The sequence below is a fragment of the Oncorhynchus mykiss genome, chromosome 3, assembly GCF_013265735.2.
Source record: "Oncorhynchus mykiss isolate Arlee chromosome 3, USDA_OmykA_1.1, whole genome shotgun sequence".
NCBI lineage: Eukaryota > Metazoa > Chordata > Actinopteri > Salmoniformes > Salmonidae > Oncorhynchus > Oncorhynchus mykiss.
In genome coordinates this window covers 74,495,352-74,515,966 of record NC_048567.1, presented here as the reverse complement: position 1 = coordinate 74,515,966, position 20,615 = coordinate 74,495,352, and the positions used below count along the sequence as shown (strand labels likewise).

At 44.0% G+C, this 20,615-nt stretch overlaps 1 protein-coding gene across 1 annotated transcript in view; it reads left to right on the top strand.

The window, feature by feature from the left end:
• LOC100136729 (monoamine oxidase) overlaps positions 1 to 19,778 on the top strand; it is a gene marked incomplete at both ends in the record, with an annotated part of 66,683 nt that extends 46,905 nt beyond the window's left edge. The window contains 13 exon segments of the mRNA NM_001124688.1: positions 490 to 594; positions 1,733 to 1,824; positions 1,961 to 2,102; positions 7,300 to 7,449; positions 8,982 to 9,141; positions 9,486 to 9,582; positions 9,699 to 9,752; positions 9,910 to 9,967; positions 12,143 to 12,240; positions 18,798 to 18,909; positions 19,025 to 19,087; positions 19,243 to 19,321; positions 19,323 to 19,778. Coding sequence (NP_001118160.1) covers positions 490 to 594; positions 1,733 to 1,824; positions 1,961 to 2,102; positions 7,300 to 7,449; positions 8,982 to 9,141; positions 9,486 to 9,582; positions 9,699 to 9,752; positions 9,910 to 9,967; positions 12,143 to 12,240; positions 18,798 to 18,909; positions 19,025 to 19,087; positions 19,243 to 19,321; positions 19,323 to 19,327 — 1,215 coding nt within the window.
• Positions 19,779 to 20,615: the final 837 nt, after the last annotated feature.

Here is a 20,615-nt window from a genome sequence, read left to right as displayed (position 1 = left end):
ACCAGCTGGTAGCCTAGTAGTTAGAGCGTTGGACTAGTAACCAGCAGGTAGCCTAGTAGTTAGAGTGTTGACTAGTAACCAGCAGGTAGCCTAGTAGTTAGAGTGTTGACTAGTAACCAGCAGGTAGCCTAGTAGTTAGAGCCTTGGACTAGTATCTGAAAGGTTGTAAGAATGAATCCACGAGCTGACAAAGTAAAAATCTGTCGTTCTGCCCCAGAACAAGGCAGTACCCACTGTTCCTAGACTGTCATTTAAAGTAAGAATTTGTTGTTGACTGACTTGCCTGGTTAAATAAAGATAACATTTTAAAAAGTGTAAATGTAAGGGACATGGAACCATTCACTCTTTGACTTCTTCCCTGTGAAGAGAGAGATCTCTCCTGCAGCTGCTTGATTAAATATTGTTATATTATACAATTAAATAGTCTCTGCCTTAATCTTTGAATCAAATTTTACACAACATTGTGTTGTCCCATGTTGTGTCGTACAGGGGAAGTCCTACCCATTCAAAGGCTCCTTCCCCCCCATGTGGAACCCATTCGCCCTGATGGACTACAACAATCTGTGGAGGAAGATGGATGAGATGGGCAGCGAGGTAAACACACCCATCTCTCTTTCTCTTCTTTCTTCCTTTCTTTTCTTTCTTTCTTTTAGGTGGTTCTAGAATTTAACTGCTATTTTTCTGGATTTTGATATTTAGCGTGTATCGGCCTAATTCTGCTCTGCATGTATTATTTGGTGTTTTACATTGTACACGGAGGATATTTTTGCAAAATTCCTCATGCAGTCTCAATTTGGTGTTTGTCCCATTTTGGGAATTCTTGATTGGTGAGCGGACCCCAGACCTCACAACCATAGAGGGCAATGGGTTATAACTGATGCAAATATTTTTTTGCCAGATCCTAATTGGTATGCCAAATTGTATGTTTAATGGACATAGAAGGCCCTTCTTGCCTTGTCTCTCAGATCATTCACAGCTTTGTGGAAGTTACCTGTGGCGCTGATGTTTAGGTCGAGGTATGTACTGTTTTTTTGTTTGCTCTAGATGGAATTTGTATTCGTGGTCCTGGGAACTGGTCCTTTTTTGGAACACCGTTATATTTGTCTTACTGAGATTTACTGTCGGGACCCAGGTCTGACAGAATCTGTGCGGAAGATCTAGGTGCTACTGTAGGCCCTTCTTGGTTGTGGACAGAAGCACCAGATCATCAGCAAACAGTAGACATTTGTCTTCAGATTCAAGTAGGGTGAGGCCTGGTGCTGCAGACTGTTCTAGTGCCCTCGCCAATTTGTTGATATATATGTTGAAGAGGGTGGGGCTTAAGCTGCATCCCTGTCTCACCTCCCGGACCTTTTTTAACCGCACACTTGTTGTCAATTTTAACTGCACACTTGTTGCCAATTTTAACCGCACACTTGTTGTTTGTGAACATGGCCTTTATAATGTATGTTTTTCCCCCAACACCACTTTCCATCAATTTGTATAGCAGAACCTCATGCCAAATTGAGTCAAAAGCTTTTTTGAAATCAACAAAGCATGGGAAGACTTTGCCTTTGGCTTTTTGGTTTGGCTTGTTTCTCTCTCTCTCGTAACACATTGAGCATCTATATCTCTCTCTAAGCCGGGCAGCCACCCCCCCCCCCCCCCCCCCCACAACCCCTTGTCCAATCCCAAACCAACCCCTAATTCTGAGAACTTATTGATGCTCTCACCCTCGTACTATGTGTTCTAGATCCCCAGAGAGGCTCCATGGAAGGCTCCACATGCTGAGGAGTGGGACAAGATGACCATGAAGCAGCTCTTTGATAAGATCTGCTGGACCAGGTGCTGTACTACACTAATTTTACAATACACTCAGTACCATTCAACTCAATGCAGCATGTTTTAGTAATGTACAATTTTGTAATTGAGTTTGTGTGTGTGTGTCTGTCTGTGTCTGTGCGACCCCCTCTCCCCACAGTTCTGCGAGGCGGTTCGCCACTCTGTTTGTGAACGTGAATGTGACCTCTGAACCCCACGAGGTGTCTGCCCTGTGGTTCCTCTGGTACGTCAAGCAGTGTGGAGGGACCATGAGGATCTTCTCCACCACCAACGGAGGACAGGTACTGTACACACTTTGCTGGCTGACTGGCTGGCTGCCTGGCTAGCTGTCTCTGTCTGTATTTCTGGCTGACTGATGGACTTTCTGTCTTCCTGCCTGCCTGTTTGTATGGCTGTCTCTCTAACTCTGGGGAATGGCTCTTTCATATCCATACGGGGTCCTAGCATGTCTCTCTGAATATGTGTATGTGCATGGAAATCATAATGAGGACAGGATTTGCGATGAAATAAGGTAAACCCTATTTTTTGCTTTGGTTCTATGTTTACTGAGCTGACCCAAGAGCCATTTCAACTGAGCTCAGTAAACTCTCCTCCATGTTAGCACAAACCATTCCACAACGATTACATTCTCATTTGGATCCTACTTAGATTGGAACCATTAAACCTCTGGTCTGTCCTTCAACCCTCCAAAGTAGCATCCCTCCCTCCACATGACTGTTATTCAGATCCCAGGGAGACACCATTCTTCTTGTTTACTTTGGTATGGCCCCATTGCCTAGGTGACGGAGGATTGTGACACATTGGGGTAATTAGAGGATGTGGTTGTGAGGTCACCCACTTTCATTTCCTGTTTGGTCTGCCTGTTCTCTGGCTCCGGTGTTGACAGAAGCGCCAGTTCTGTGTTCAAGATCTGAGTCCAGACTCGTTATATTTAATGTATTGATTCAGTGTGGTAGAGCAATAGAAGATAGAGCAATAGAAAAACATGTGAGCGCTAAAGTTAGCTCTCAAGAGTGTGCTTTCCCCTTTTGAAGTCGATTTTAATGCATGCTATGCATAGCGAAGTTGCATATGAGGTTGCACTGCATATACAGTAGGGTCTGAAAGTATTGAAAGTTTTTCGCACGGCAAGTTTTATTTTTTAATTCACCTTTCTTTAACCAGGTTTGTCCAGTTGAGAACGAGTTCTCATTTACAACAGCGACCTGGCCAAGATAATGCAAAGCAGTTCGACACATACAACAACACAGAGTTACACATGGAACAAACAAGCGTACAGTCAATCTCACAATAGAAAAAATAAAGTCTATATACAGTGTGTGCAAATGGCATGAGGAGGTAAGGCAATAAACAGGCCATAGTAGCGAAGTAATTACAATTTAGCAAATTAACAGTGGAGTGATAGATGTGCAGATGATGATGTGCAAGTAGAAATACTGGTGTGCAGAAAAGTATATAAAAACAATATGGGGATGAGGTAGGTAGATTGGATGGGCTATTTAAAGGGGGGCTATGTACAGCTGCAGCGATCGGTTAGCTGCTCAGATAGCTGATGTTTAAAGTTAGTGAGGGAAATATAAATAATAAGTCTCCAGCATCAGCGATTTTTGCAATTCGTTCCAGTCATTGGCAGCAGCGAACTGGAAGGAAAGGCGGCCAAATGGCTTTGGGGATGACCCGTGAGATATACCTACTGGAGCGCTTGCTAGGTATTCTAGTGGTTAAAGCGTTGGACTAGTAACTGAAGGTTGCTGGATCAAATCCCAGAGCTGACAAGGTAAAAATCTGTCATTCTGCCCTGTTCCCCGGTAGACCGTCCTTATAAATAAGAATTTGTTCTTAACTGACAAGCCTAGTTAAATAAAGGTAAACAAAAATTGACACCATTGATAAAAATGAGCACAAATGATGTATAAAATAAAAAATTTAAATACTGAGCTATGTTGCATGCTCAAAACATTTGAAAAATATATTATTTTATACTAATGAAATTGCTCAGATAACGAGATTTTGTTTAACAAGTAAACAAATTTTTCTCAAAAAGTAGGGGGCAAAATGATTGACACCCTGTTTTCAATACCTTACCTTGCGAGGATAACGGCACTGAGCCTTTTTCTGAGCCTGAGAGGGACATTAGACCATCCCTCCATATAGAATCCTTCCAGATCCTTGATATCCTTCGTCTGCGCTTATGAACTGTCTTCTTGATTTTGTGGCCAATTGTGGATTTTGATGTATGCTTGGTCATTTTGCTGGAAGAGCCACTTGCAGCCAAGTTTCAGCCTCCTGGCAGAGGCAACCAGATTTTGGGCTAAAATGTCCTTAACAAGGGCCCAAGGACCAGTGGAAGCAAAATAACATAAACAATCCACCACCATATTTTACAGTAGATATTGGGTTATTTTCTGCTCATACATTCTCATTTCGACACAAAACCCACCACTGGTGTCCGTGGCCACAGAGCTCTATTTTCATGTCATCCAACAAATGTAAATGCCTGCAGTTTGCTAAACAGCATTGGCACTTGGATTGGAACCGGTGCTTTGGTCGGATGACATGAAAATAGAGCTCCATGACCAAACTCCCGGGGCATAGGCATTGGCTTAATCTAGCAACACCTTTCCCCTAACCCACCCCATACACTAGCACACCACAAGCACAGGGCCACGTCTCACAGTCGTGTGATTCCCTAAAATGAAATGATGACAAATACTTTACTCAGTAGGTCACTCCCACTTTGGCCAGCTTTGAGTTGTTGATATACCAGGCTTATATTCGCTGTGCACAATAACCTGGGACGAGGTTATATCCTCACCGCTTTGCTTACAATCATATCATGAGTAACCTAATTAATTGCTCGCACAACTTAGAATGCTCTAATCTCTAAAGTGAACAGGCGTTTTCCATCTTTCTGTGCGCCTCAGATCGCACAAGAAACAGAATTCTCAGAGGCATCAACTCATGACAATCCAACCATAAACTGGCTCAAGATGCTGAATTTCACACTGTACCAGATAACCTGACAAAGTAGCAGATGTTTAAATGTTCACATTGTTATACTGAAAGTTGTATCAGTTTCATATCAACTAAAGTCTGTAATGATGCATGTTTATGGAATTCAGAATGACTATATCATCTTGAGACTGGACCTTTGAGCCATTAGGTCTTTGAGCCATTAGGTCTTTGAGCCAGTATGACTTTGAGCCAGTATGACTTTGAGCCAGTATGACTTTGAGCCAGTATGACTTTGAGCCAGTATGACTTTGGGCCATTAGGTCTTTGGGCCATTAGGCCTTTGAACCAGTATGACTTTGAGCCAGTATGACTTTGAGCCAGTATGACTTTGAGCCAGTATGACTTTGAGCCAGTATGACTTTGGGCCATTAGGTCTTTGAGCCAGTATGACTTTGAGCCATTATGACTTTGAGCCAGTATGACTCTGAGCCAGTATGACTTTGGGCCATTAGGTCTTTGGGCCATTAGGTCTTTGGGCCATTAGGTCTTTGGGCCATTAGGTCTTTGAGCCATTAGGTCTTTGAACCATTAGGATTTTTTAGCTACAGCTTTTGACACCAAACTGTAGGAGGAAATGCCCTGCTATTCATGTTGTATTATGTCCTTCCATCTGCGATGTAACTTGCTCTCGCTTCTTGCATTTTGAATGTAAATGCATGTACCCAGAAGAATTCTTTATTAAATGTGTTACTTCGGCCACAATATGGCCTCGAGTCTCCTCCCTCTCCAGCCAAGTCAATCTATCAGAAATGACGGGTCTACAAAGTTAACTGAGGAAAGTTTACACTAACCAGGACCAAGCTTTGTTTACATTGTAATGTGGCCTTGTCAAGACCCACGCTCACTTTCCAATACACCCCCCTGCCTGACTGGTTCCAGTCTAATCCACCCCCCTGCCTGACTGGTTCCAGTCTAATCCACCCCCCTGCCTGACTGGTTCCAGTCCAATCCACCCCTCTGCCTGACTGGTTCCAGTCCAATCCGCCCCTCTGCCTGACTGGTTCCAGTCCAATCCACCCCCCTGCCTGACTGGTTCCAGTCCAATCCACCCCAATCCACCCCCCTGCCTGATTAGACTGGTTCCAGTCTAATCCACCCCCCTGCCTGACTGGTTCCAGTCTAATCCACCCCCCTTCCTGACTGGTTCCAGTCCAATCCACCCCTCTGCCTGACTGGTTCCAGTCCAATCCACCCCCCTCTGCCGGACTGGTTCCAGTCCAATCCACCCCCCTGCCTGATTAGACTGGTTCCAGTCTAATCCACCCCCCTGCCTGACTGGTTCCAGTCCAATCCACCCCTCTGCCTGACTGGTTCCAGTCCAATCCACCCCTCTGCTTGACTGGTTCCAGTCCAATCCACCCCCCTGCCTGACTGGTTCCAGTCCAATCCACCCCCCCTGCCTGACTGGTTCCAGTCCAATCCACCCCCCTGCCTGACTGGTTCCAGTCCAATCCACCCCCCTGCCTGACTGGTTCCAGTCCAATACACCCCTCTGCCTGACTGGTTCCAGTCCAATCCACCCCCCTGCCTGACTGGTTCCAGTCCAATCCACCCCCCCCTGCCTGACTGGTTCCAGTCCAATCCACCCCCTGCCTGACTGGTTCCAGTCCAATCCACCCCTCTGCCTGACTGGTTCCAGTCCAATCCACCCCTCTGCCTGACTGGTTCCAGTCCAATCCACCCCCCTGCCTGACTGGTTCCAGTCCAATCCACCCCCTCTACCTGATTGGTTCCAAAACACCTCCTGCGTGTTGTTCTACTGAAGTATCCTAAAGCCAGCCTAGATTAAAAAAGGGCCACCGCCCAAATGTACAACTACTGTTCACCTCAGATGCATCAATCAACTGTCCCAGGGGGCTGGCTGTCTTAGAATGAGTTTGAGGTATTTTTGTGGAGGCAGAAGATGGACCAGAATAGCTAGTTTATGTCTCATAGGGTGTAAATCTGGCACTGATGCAAAAAGTTTCACACACTCAGCCCGTAGAGAATACTAAATCTTACACTGTCAAAATCTTGTCAAAAGTAATGCACTACACTGATAATGAATAGATTATAATTCATTACTAGAAGCAGCACAGGGTCAGCCACAGATGAGAGACTAGAAGCAGCACAGGGTCAGCCACAGATGAGACTAGAAGCAGCACAGGGTCAGCCACAGATGAGGGACTAGAAGCAGCACAGGGTCAGCCACAAATGAGAGACTAGAAGCAGCACAGGGTCAGCCACAGATGAGACTAGAAGCAGCACAGGGTCAGCCACAGATGAGAGACTAGAAGCAGCACAGGGTCAGCCACAGATGAGACTAGAAGCAGCACAGGGTCAGCCACAGATGAGACTAGAAGCAGCACAGGGTCAGCCACAGATGAGAGACTAGAAGCAGCCACAGAGTAGCACCCTCCTGGAACAGGTCTTATTAGCCTGTATCTGATTGATATGACTGATGATACTGTATTTGCATTTCAGGAGAGGAAGTTTTTGGGAGGTTCCAGCCAGATCAGTGAGTGTATGGCCAAAGAGCTGGGTGAGCGGGTCAAGATGGAGTCTCCTGTCTACAAGATTGACCAGACAGGGGACATGGTCGAGGTCGAGACGCTCAACAAGGAAACATACAAGGTGAGTGAGAGAGCAACCATCTCCAATCCATCAACATAATTACAATCTCGTCAGAGCACATTCCACTGAGTAGGAGCCTACTGATTTCAGGTTGTGCCTATGCTGCCATCTAGAGCTTGTTTGTTCATAATACGTGGCACCTCATGATGTGGGCCATGTTATGACTGCTGTACATTTGCATTCTAGAACTCCAGGAACATTCTAGGAATCATTCATTCAACCATACAACTCACTGAGCTTACAAAGCCCCTTAGACATTCATGTTTGCCTGTCAGTAAATTCCTATAGCTTTTGACAGTGTGTGTGTTCGTGTGTGTGTTCGTGTGTGTTCAAATCAAATGTTATTTGTCACATAAACATGGTTAGCAGATGTTAATGCGAGTGTAGCGAAATGCTTGTGCTTCTAGTTCAGACAATGCAGTAATATCTAACAAGTAATATAACCTAACAATTTCACAACAACTACCTTATACACACAAGTGTAAAGGGATAAAGAATATGTACATAAAAATATATGAATGAGTGATGGTACAGAACGGCATAGGCGAGATGCAGTAGATGGTATTGAGTACAGTATATACATATGAGATGAGTAATGTAGGGTATGTAAACATATAAAAGTGGCATTGTTTAAAGTGGCTAGTGATACATGTATTACATCAAGATTGCAAGATGCAGTAGATGGTATAGCGTACAGTATATACATATGAGATGAGTAATGTAAGGTATGTAAACATTATATGAAGTGGCATTGTTTAAAATGGCTAGTGATACATTTATTACATAAATTTTTACATTATTAAAGTGGCTGGAGTTGAGTCAGTATGTTGGCCTCAGACCTCACTACCCTTTGGAGAGCCTTACGGTTGTGGGTGGAGCAGTTGCCGTACCAGGCAGTGATACAGCCTGACAGGATGCTCTCGATGGTGCATCTGTAAAAGTTTGAGTGCTTTTGGTGACAAGCCAAATTTCTTCAGCCTCCTGAGGTTGAAGAGGCACTGCTGCGCCTTCTTCACCACTCTGACTGTGTGGGTGGACCAATTAAGTTTGTCCGTCATGTGTACGCCGAGGAACTTAAAACTTACTACCCTCTCCACTACTGTCCCGTCGATGTGAATAGGGGGGTGCTCCCTCTGCTGTTTCCTGAAGTCCACGATCATCTCCTTTGTTTTGTTGACGTTGAGTGTGAGGTTATTTTCCTGTTTGTGTGTGTGTGTTTGTGTGCATGCGCGTGCACATATGTGTAAGCCAGATGGATTGTTGTCAGTAAGCTGGTCTTCATCTCTCTGTCCAGGCGACATCCTCTCTCCCAGATAAAACCCATTAAGCAGTAGCATAGAGCTGCTTAGCCACCGGGGTGGACTGGAGATGTACACACTACCCACTGGGCACAGACCTCAATTCAACTCCTATTCCACATTGGTTCAGTGTCATTGAAATGACGTGGAAACAATGTCGATTCATACAGTGTGTGCCCAGTGGGTAGACACTACACACTACACAGGCCTCAACTCGTGTTTTGTTCCTCCCAGGCCAAGTATGTGATTGTGGCGACCCCTCCTGGTCTGAACTTGAAGATGCACTTCAACCCCGAGCTACCCCCTCTCAGAAACCAGCTGATCCACAGGGTCCCCATGGGCTCTGTCATCAAATGTATTGTCTACTACAGAGAGAACTTCTGGAGGAAGAAAGGTAACAAGGGAGGGAGGGAGGGAGGGAGGGAAGGTCCATGGGCTCTGTCATCAAATGCATGGTCTACTATGGAGAGAACTTGAGTGATAATCTCCTCTTCTCCTCATCCCTGATCCTCCTCCGCATCCCTGATCTTCTCTCTCCTCTTCTCTTCATCCCTGATCCTCTCTCTCCTCTGCATCCCTGATCCTCTCTCTCCTCTCCGCTCCTCCTCATCCCTGATCCTCTCTCTCCTCATCCCTGATCCTCTCTCTCCCCTCTTCTCCTCATCCCTGATCCTCTTTCTCCTCTCTTCCTGTCCTCCTCTCCTGCATCCTTCTCCTTTCTCTCTCTCTCTCTCTCAGGGTACTGTGGCACTATGGTGATCGAGGAGGAAGAGGCCCCCATTGGCTTGACTCTGGATGACACAAAGCCCGATGGGACTGTGCCCGCCATTATGGGGTAAACACATAACTTTAGTTTCCTGTATCCCAACATGATTACCCATAGAGAATGAGAAACTGTGGTTTACTTAGTGGTATTACTGTAACTTTATTTCTCCGGTTCCTATGCCTTAGCTTCATCCTGGCCCGCAAGTGCAGGAAGCTATGTGGACTGACGAAAGAGGAGAGGTACACATCTGTCTGGCTGTTTCTCATGTTCAGTCCCTACAGTGTGTTTTACATCACTTCCTCATGTGTATACTATGCTAGTACGCATGTGTATCAGCATTAAGAGTTTAACCCTATCCCTTCCTTAACCCTTAAAGATGGTTGTTGCCCCCTGTAGGAAGAAGAGGATCTGTGAGATCTACTCCAGAGTGCTAGGCTCAGAGGAGGCTCTGCATGTGAGTGGAACCATTACTGCTGCCACTACTTCTGCTACTGCCACTACTGTTACTGCTGCTACTACCACTACTACTGCTACCGCTGCTACTACCACTACTACTGCTACCGCTACTACTACTGCTTCTACTACTACTACTACTGCTACTACTACTACTACTACTACTGCTACTACTACTACTACTACTGCTACTACTACTACTACTACTGCTACTACTACTACTACTACTGCTACTGCTGCTGCTGCTGCTACTACTACTGCTACTGCTACTCCTACTGCTGCTGCTACTACTACTACTACTACTGCTTCTACTACTGCTACTACTACTACTACTACTACTGCTACTGCTTTTTCTACTGCTGCTACTGCTGCTTTTGCTACTGCTACTACTACTACTGCTTCTGCTGTTACTGCTACTGCTACTACTGCTACTGCTGCTACTACTACTGCTACTACTACTACTACTACTGCTACTACTACTACTACTACTGCTACTACTACTACTACTACTGCTACTACTACTACTACTACTGCTACTACTACTACTACTGCTACTGCTGCTACTGCTGCTGCTGCTGCTACTACTACTGCTACTGCTGCTACTACTACTGCTACTACTACTACTACTACTGCTACTACTACTACTACTGCTACTACTGCTGCTACTACTACTACTACTACTACTACTACTGCTACTGCTGCTACTGCTGCTGCTACTACTACTACTACTGCTTCTACTACTGCTACTACTACTACTACTACTACTGCTACTGCTTTTTCTACTGCTGCTACTGCTGCTTTTGCTACTGCTACTACTACTACTGCTTCTGCTGTTACTGCTACTGCTACTACTGCTACTGCTACTACTGCTACTACTGCTATTACTGCTGTTACTACTGCTGCTGCTACTAATGCTACTACTGCTACTGCTACTACTGCTACTGCTGTTACTACTGCTACTGCTACTACTGCTAATACTACTACTACTGCTATTACTGCTGTTACTACTGCTACTGCTGCTACTGCTACTACTGCTGCTACTGCTGTTACTACTGCTACTGCTACTACTACTACTACTGCTATTGCTACTGTTACTACTGCTATTACTGCTGTTACTACTGCTGCTGCTACTACTGCTACTACTGCTACTGCTGCTGCTGCTACTGCTACTACTACTACTACTGCTATTACTGCTGTTACTACTGCTACTGCTGCCACTGCTACTACTGCTGCTACTGCTGTTACTACTGCTACTGCTACTACTACTACTACTGCTATTGCTACTGCTACTACTGCTATTACTGCTGTTACTACTGCTGCTGCTACTACTGCTACTACTGCTACTGCTACTACTGCTACTACTACTACTACTGCTATTACTGCTGTTACTACTGCTGCTGCTACTGCTGCTACTGCTGCTACTGCTTCTGCTGCTACTACTGCTATTAGTACTACTATTACTACTAGTACTGCTACGCTATTTGAAAAAAAGGTGCTATCTAGAACCTAAAAGGGTTCTTTGACTGTCCCCATAGGATAACCCTTTAAGGTTTTACATAGAACTCGAAAGGGTTCTACATGGATCCAAAAAGGGTTCTCCTATGGGAACACCCAAAGAACTCTTTTGGAACCCCTTTCTAACAGTGTAATACCAGCACTACTGCTTGGAACTGGAAAGCTTAATTGAAACACCCCTGTTCTGCTAAAAAGCCAAAGGATGGGACTGGAGAAATATAACCACTCTCAAAGGACTGACCATCCATTATACAGTTTCAACCACGTGTTGTGGCTATACAGTGTTTGCTTACATTTACATTGTCTACAAACATTTGAGTAAAACAACCCCCAACCAATACGAGTACCAACCCCCAGCCTGATAATAGTACCAACCCCCAGCCTGATACGAGTACCAACCCCCAGCCCGATACGAGTACTAACCCCCAGCCCGATACGAGTACTAACCCCCAGCCCGATACGAGTACTAACCCCCAGCCCGATACGAGTACTAACCCCCAGCCCGGTACGAGTACCAACCCCCAGCCCGGTACGAGTACCAACCCCCAGCTCGGTACGAGTACCAAACCCCAGCCCGGTACGAGTACCAACCCCCAGCCCGATACAAGTACCAACACCCCAGCCCGATATGAGTACTAACCCCCAGCCCTCTCTGTCCCAGCCTGTGCACTATGAGGAGAAGAACTGGTGTGAGGAGGAGTATTCTGGAGGCTGCTACACTGCTTACTTCCCCCCTGGTATACTCACCCAGTACGGCAAGTAAGTAACAGACACACCCAGGCACACACACACAGTGATTCACATGTTGATGATGTAAAGAATATTTGCTGGTCTGTGGTGTGTAATGAGGAGCAACCAGATGCTGCCCTTGACGCATTTATGAAACTACTTATTCCAGTTACTAATTTATTTTATTTTATTTCACCTTTATTTACTTTTTATTTCACTAATAAGCACGCACCCATTAAGAAAATGACTGTATAAACTGTTAAATCCCCTTGGATTGATGAGGAATTTAAAAAATGGTATGGTTGAGGCCAAAGGTATGGCAATTTAGTTTTTTTTCATTTTAACCTTTATTTAACTAGGCAAGTCAGTTAAGAACAAATTCTTATTTTCAATTAAGTCCAAGTGGGTTAACTGCCTTGTTCAGGGGCAGAATTATAGATTTTTTTTATTTTGTCAGCTTGGGATTTGAACTTGCAACCTTTCGGTTACTAGTCCAATGCTTTAACCACTGGGCTACCTGCCACCCCAAGTCTGGCAGCCCAACTGAATGGCAAATGTACGGCAAATTAAGAAATCATGTGACGAAACTAAATAAAAATAAAAATATACTACACTATGTAACAAAGATAAATGATATAAAGAATGATAGTAAAAAGCTTTGGGGCACCTTAAATGACATTTTGGGAAAAAAGCCAACTCGGCTCCTTCATTTATTGAATCAGTCCACTGTTATTGCAAAGTACTTTAATTACTTTTTCATTGGCGAGATAAGCAAACTTAGGGATGTCATGCCAGCAACAAACGCTGACACTACACATCCAAGTGTATTGGATCAAATTATGAAAGACAAGAATTGTACTTTTGAATTACGTAAAGTCAGTGTGGAAGAGGTGAAAAAATGATTGTCTATCAACAATGAAAAGCCACCAGGGTCTGACAATATAGATGGAAAATTACTGAGGATAATAGCAGATGATATTGCCACTCCTATTTGCCACATCTTCAATTTAGGCCTACTGGAGAGCATGTGCCCTCAGGCCTGGAGGGAAGCTAAAGTCATTCCGCTGCCCAAGAATAGTAAAGCCCCCTTTACTGGCTCAAATAGACGACCAATCAGCCTGTTACCAACCCTTAGTTAGATACAATGCTATTTTACAGTAAACAAATTGACAGCAGAATTTCAGCATGCTTATAGAGAAGGACACTCAACAAGCACAGCACTTACACTGACTGATGATTGGCTGAGAGAAATTTATGATAAAATGATTGTGGGGGTAGTCTTGTTAGACTTCAGTGCAGCTTTTGACATTATTGATCATAGTCTACTGCTGTAAAAACGTATGTGTTATGGCTTTACACCCCCTGCTAAAACATATGTGTTATGGCTTTACACCCCCTGCTATAATGTGGATAAAGAGTTACTTGTCAAATAGAACACAGAGGGTGTTCTTTAATGGAAGGCTATCAAATATAATCCAGTTAGAATCAGAATCTGTTTAGGCCTCTTGCTTTAAAAACAAATTCTAACGACATGCCACTGACTTTGAGTAAAGCCAGAGTTTCTATACATGCGGATGACTCAACACTGTACACATCCGCTACCACAGTGACTGAAATGACTGCAATACTCAACAAAGAGCTGCAGTTAGTTTCAGAGTGGGTGGCAAGGAATAAGTTAGTCCTAAATATATCTAAAACTAAAAGTATTGTATTTGGAACAAAACACCCACTAAACCCTGAACCTCATCTAAATCTTGTAATAAATAATGTGGAAATTGAGCAAGTTGAGATGACTAAACTGCTTGGAGTAACACTAGGATTGTAAACTGTCATGGTCAAAACATATTGATGCAGTAGTAGCTAAGAAGGGGAGAAGTCTGTCTATAATAAAGAAATGCTCTGTCTTCTTAACAGCACTATCAACAAGGCAGGTCCTACAGGCCCTAGTTTCTACCTTCTTAACAACACTATCAACAAGGCAGGTCCTAGTTTCTACCTTCTTAACAACACTATCAACAAGGCAGGTCCTACAGGCCCTAGTTTCTACCTTCTTAACAACACTATCAACAAGGCAGGTCCTACAGGTCCTAGTTTCTACCTTCTTAACAACACTATCAACAAGGCAGGTCCTACAGGCCCTAGTTTCTACCTTCTTAACAACACTATCAACAAGGCAGGTCCTACAGGTCCTAGTTTCTACCTTCTTAACAACACTATCAACAAGGCAGGTCCTACAGGTCCTAGTTTCTACCTTCTTAACAGCACTATCAACAAGGCAGGTCCTACAGGCCCTAGTTTCTACCTTCTTAACAACACTATCAACAAGGCAGGTCCTACAGGCCCTAGTTTCTACCTTCTTAACAACACTATCAACAAGGCAGGTCCTACAGGCCCTAGTTTCTACCTTCTTAACAACACTATCAACAAGGCAGGTCCTACAGGCCCTAGTTTCTACCTTCTTAACAACACTATCAACAAGGCAGGTCCTACAGGCCCTAGTTTCTACCTTCTTAACAACACTATCAACAAGGCAGGTCCTACAGGCCCTAGTTTCTACTTTCTTAACAGCACTATCAACAAGGCAGGTCCTACAGGCCCTAGTTTCTACCTTCTTAACAACACTATCAACAAGGCAGGTCCTACAGGCCCTAGTTTCTACCTTCTTAACAACATTATCAACAAGGCAGGTCCTACAGGCCCTAGTTTCTACCTTCTTAACAGCACTATCAACAAGGCAGGTCCTACAGGCCCTAGTTTCTACCTTCTTAACAACACTATCAACAAGGCAGGTCCTACAGGCCCTAGTTTCTACCTTCTTAACAACACTATCAACAAGGCAGGTCCTACAGGCCCTAGTTTCTACCTTCTTAACAACACTATCAACAAGGCAGGTCCTACAGGCCCTAGTTTCTACCTTCTTAACAACACTATCAACAAGGCAGGTCCTACAGGCTCTAGTTTCTACCTTCTTAACAACACTATACACAAGGCAGGTCCTACAGGCCCTAGTTTCTACCTTCTTAACAGCACTATCAACAAGGCAGGTCCTACAGGCCCTAGTTTCTACCTTCTTAACAGCACTATCAACAAGGCAGGTCCTACAGGCCCTAGTTTCTACCTTCTTAACAACACTATCAACAAGGCAGGTCCTACAGGCCCTAGTTTCTACTTTCTTAACAACACTATCAACAAGGCAGGTCCTACAGGCCCTAGTTTCTACCTTCTTAACAACACTATCAACAAGGCAGGTCCTACAGGTCCTAGTTTCTACCTTCTTAACAGCAATATCAACAAGGCAGGTCCTACAGGCCCTAGTTTCTACCTTCTTAACAACACTATCAACAAGGCAGGTCCTACAGGTCCTAGTTTCTACCTTCTTAACAGCACTATCAACAAGGCAGGTCCTACAGGTCCTAGTTTCTACCTTCTTAACAGCAATATCAACAAGGCAGGTCCTACAGGCCCTAGTTTCTACCTTCTTAACAGCAATATCAACAAGGCAGGTCCTACAGGCCCTAGTTTCTACCTTCTTAACAGCACTATCAACAAGGCAGGTCCTACAGGCTCTAGTTTCTACCTTCTTAACAACACTATCAACAAGGCAGGTCCTACAGGCCCTAGTTTCTACCTTCTTAACAACACTATCAACAAGGCAGGTCCTACAGGCCCTAGTTTCTACCTTCTTAACAACACTATCAACAAGGCAGGTCCTACAGGCCCTAGTTTCTACCTTCTTAACAGCACTATCAACAAGGCAGGTCCTACAGGCTCTAGTTTCTACCTTCTTAACAACACTATCAACAAGGCAGGTCCTACAGGCTCTAGTTTCTACCTTCTTAACAACACTATCAACAAGGCAGGTCCTACAGGTCCTAGTTTCTACTTTCTTAACAGCACTATCAACAAGGCAGGTCCTACAGGCCCTAGTTTCTACTTTCTTAACAACACTATCAACAAGGCAGGTCCTACAGGCCCTAGTTTCTACCTTCTTAACAGCACTATCAACAAGGCAGGTCCTACAGGTCCTAGTTTCTACCTTCTTAACAACACTATCAACAAGGCAGGTCCTACAGGCCCTAGTTTCTACTTTCTTAACAGCACTATCAACAAGGCAGGTCCTACAGGCCCTAGTTTCTACCTTCTTAACAACACTATCAACAAGGCAGGTCCTACAGGCCCTAGTTTCTACCTTCTTAACAACACTATCAACAAGGCAGGCCCTACAGGCCCTAGTTTCTACCTTCTTGACAACACTATCAACAAGGCAGGTCCTACAGGCCCTAGTTTCTACCTTCTTAACAACACTATCAACAAGGCAGGTCCTACAGGCCCTAGTTTCTACCTTCTTAACAACACTATCAACAAGGCAGGTCCTACAGGCCCTAGTTTCTACCTTCTTAACAACACTATCAACAAGGCAGGTCCTACAGGCCCTAGTTTCTACCTTCTTAACAACACTATCAACAAGGCAGGTCCTACAGGCTCTAGTTTCTACCTTCTTAACAACACTATCAACAAGGCAGGTCCTACAGGCCCTAGTTTCTACCTTCTTAACAACACTATCAACAAGGCAGGTCCTACAGGCCCTAGTTTCTACCTTCTTAACAACACTATCAACAAGGCAGGTCCTACAGGCCCTAGTTTCTACTTTCTTAACAACACTATCAACAAGGCAGGTCCTACAGGCCCTAGTTTCTACCTTCTTAACAACACTATCAACAAGGCAGGTCCTACAGGCCGTAGTTTCTACTTTCTTAACAGCACTATCAACAAGGCAGGTCCTACAGGCCCTAGTTTCTACTTTCTTAACAGCACTATCAACAAGGCAGGTCCTACAGGCCCTAGTTTCTACTTTCTTAACAGCACTATCAACAAGGCAGGTCCTACAGGCCCTAGTTTCTACCTTCTTAACAACACTATCAACAAGGCAGGTCCTACAGGCCCTAGTTTCTACTTTCTTAACAGCACTATCAACAAGGCAGGTCCTACAGGCCCTAGTTTCTACCTTCTTAACAACACTATCAACAAGGCAGGTCCTACAGGCCCTAGTTTCTACCTTCTTAACAACACTATCAACAAGGCAGGTCCTACAGGCCCTAGTTTCTACCTTCTTAACAACACTATCAACAAGGCAGGTCCTACAGGCCCTAGTTTCTACCTTCTTAACAACACTATCAACAAGGCAGGTCCTACAGGCCCTAGTTTCTACCTTCTTAACAGCACTATCAACAAGGCAGGTCCTACAGGCCCTAGTTTCTACCTTCTTAACAACACTATCAACAAGGCAGGTCCTACAGGCCCTAGTTTCTACCTTCTTAACAACACTATCAACAAGGCAGGTCCTACAGGCCCTAATTTCTACCTTCTTAACAGCACTATCAACAAGGCAGGTCCTACAGGCCCTAGTTTCTACCTTCTTAACAACACTATCAACAAGGCAGGTCCTACAGGCCCTAGTTTCTACCTTCTTAACAGCAATATCAACAAGGCAGGTCCTACAGGCCCTAGTTTCTACCTTCTTAACAACACTATCAACAAGGCAGGTCCTACAGGCCCTAGTTTCTACCTTCTTAACAGCACTATCAACAAGGCAGGTCCTACAGGCCCTAGTTTCTACCTTCTTAACAACACTATCAACAAGGCAGGTCCTACAGGCCCTAGTTTCTACCTTCTTAACAACACTATCAACAAGGCAGGTCCTACAGGCCCTAGTTTCTACCTTCTTAACAACACAATCAACAAGGCAGGTCCTACAGGCTCTAGTTACTACCTTCTTAACAGCACTATCAACAAGGCAGGTCCTACAGGCCCTAGTTTCTACCTTCTTAACAACACTATCAACAAGGCAGGCCCTACAGGCCCTAGTTTCTACCTTCTTAACAGAACTATCAACAAGGCAGGCCCTACAGGCCCTAGTTTCTACCTTCTTAACAACACTATCAACAAGTCAGGTCCTACAGGCCATAGTTTCTACCTTCTTAACAACACTATCAACAAGGCAGGTCCTACAGGCCCTAGTTTCTACCTTCTTAACAACACGATCAACAAGGCAGGTCCTACAGGCCCTAGTTTTGTCGCACCTTGACTACTGTTCAGTCGTGTGGTCAGCTGCCACAAAAAATGACTTAGGGAAATTGCAATTGGCTCAGAACAGGGCAGCACGGCTGGCCCTTGGATGTACACAGAGAGCTAATATTAATAATATGCATGTCAGTCTCTCCTGGCTGAAAGTGGAGGAGGGATTGACTTCATCACTACTTTTATTTATGAGAGGTATGTTGAATAGACTGAGCTGTTTGTCTAAACTACTGGCACACAGCTCGGATACCCATGCATACCCCACAAGACATGCCACAAGAGGTCCCCAAGTCACAGTCCCCAAGGCACACAGTACCACATAGAGCCATGACTACATGAAACTCTATTCCACATCAAGTAACTGACGCAAGCAGTAAAATTAGATATAAAAAAACATCTTATGGAACAAGCAGCTAATGGGGATTCATAATAAATACAAATACACACTGTGTGACCTTATCTAGCCTTTTATCTCTCCTTCTCCCTCCTCTCCTTCCCCCTCTGTGTAGGGTTCTCAGGGAGCCAGTAGGCAGGCTGTACTTTGCAGGAACAGAGACAGCTACTGAGTGGAGTGGCTACATGGAGGGGGCTGTTCAGGCAGGGGAGAGGGCCGCCAGAGAGGTGAGAGCCTTCATCATCATCATCATCATCATAATAATACATGTATTTATTTCATATAGCCCCCTCCCTCTTGTGTATTGTTTTAGTATTATACATTAATTCATTGTTGTTCCAGGTCATGTATGAAATGGGCAGGATTCCACAGAGTCAGATCTGGCAAACAGAGCCTGAGTCAGTGGTAAGGATTCAATACGACCCAAAACAATGGATACTTAAGTCACATGCCAAACTCATTTGGGTTAAAATGTAAAGTATCTAAAGGACATTATAGAAAGTAGACCTAACTTAGTGCTCCCCTAACTCTCTCCCCCATCTCCTCTCTCGCTCTAACAGGAAGTCCCAGCACTCCCGTTTGTCACCACCTTCTGGGAGCGAAACCTTCCATCTGTGGGCGGGTTCATCAACTTCCTGGGCGTAGCCTCCGTCCTGTCTGTTGCAACTGCAGCAGGCATGTTGGCCTATCAGAAGGGGCTTCTCACCCGGAGCTAAACCTAAACCCCTCCCACCACCATCTCTCCTGCATCTCCAGAGGGCAATTCTCTGACGGCACACTATTCCCTTTACAATGCACTTCTTTTGACCACAGCTAGAGTAGTGCTCCACTTTTGACCACATAGAGTTCTGGTATAAAGTAATGCACTTTATAGGAAACAGGTTGCCATGTGAGACGTTGCCACTCTGTGTCATAGGCCTTGGTAAAGACTGTTCAGCTCTGTCATTCACTACTGTACCGTCCATTGTTCTAAAAACCTCCATCCTCCACAGTGTCCCAACACAGGATCTATCAAGACCAGCTCACAATAATATTGTATGTTCTGCTAAGATTGCTCTTTGATACCTGAGATGGGAGATGAGAGAGAATCCCTAGCCAAAAAATAAGTCTGTGATTCAGACTCTCAAACCAATGAAGGATGACAACTAAATCAGAGTTATTGAAACAGTAGCTTTCCCAATGAAGTTATCATTCACAAATATGCATTGACTGTTTGAGAATGTGTGTTAATTACCTCTGCTGATTTTAGGTGCTGACTAATCTGATCTATAATGTCATAGAACCTGTAAAAAACAGCTCTAAGATTTAAGTTTAGTAACAGTTTTAGCAACGGCATAATATTGTCAGAATAGCTGTGTTATTAATGCATCCAGAATCCTACATCCAGAGGTGTTTCCGTTACGTTGCTCTCAACAGACATAGTATTCCTTGTAAAGAGAATGGAATTTTTTTTTAAATGTATTTTCAGGATTAGATGATTTCATTCATTGTTGTTGTATTATAATCTCCTATGAGTATATTTTAAATATTATGCATTAGATTTTTTTTTCTCCCAATGAGGCTCGATCCTCGATGATAGTCATGAATTGTATTTTGAAGATACCCATTTAGAGTCCGTCATTTTGTTGTCTGGGACCATTTTTAAGAATACCGAACAACAACAAAAATACTGAGAATATTACTACAGCTAATACAAAAATACTGAGAATATTACTACAGTTAATACAAAAATACTGAGAATATTACTACAGTTAATACAAAAATACTGAGAATATTACTACAGTTAATACAAAAATACTGAGAATATTACTACAGCTAATACAAAAATACTGAGAATATTACTACAGCTAATACAAAAATACTGAGAATATTACTACAGTTAATACAAAAATACTGAGAATATTACTACAGCTAATACAAAAATACTGAGAAT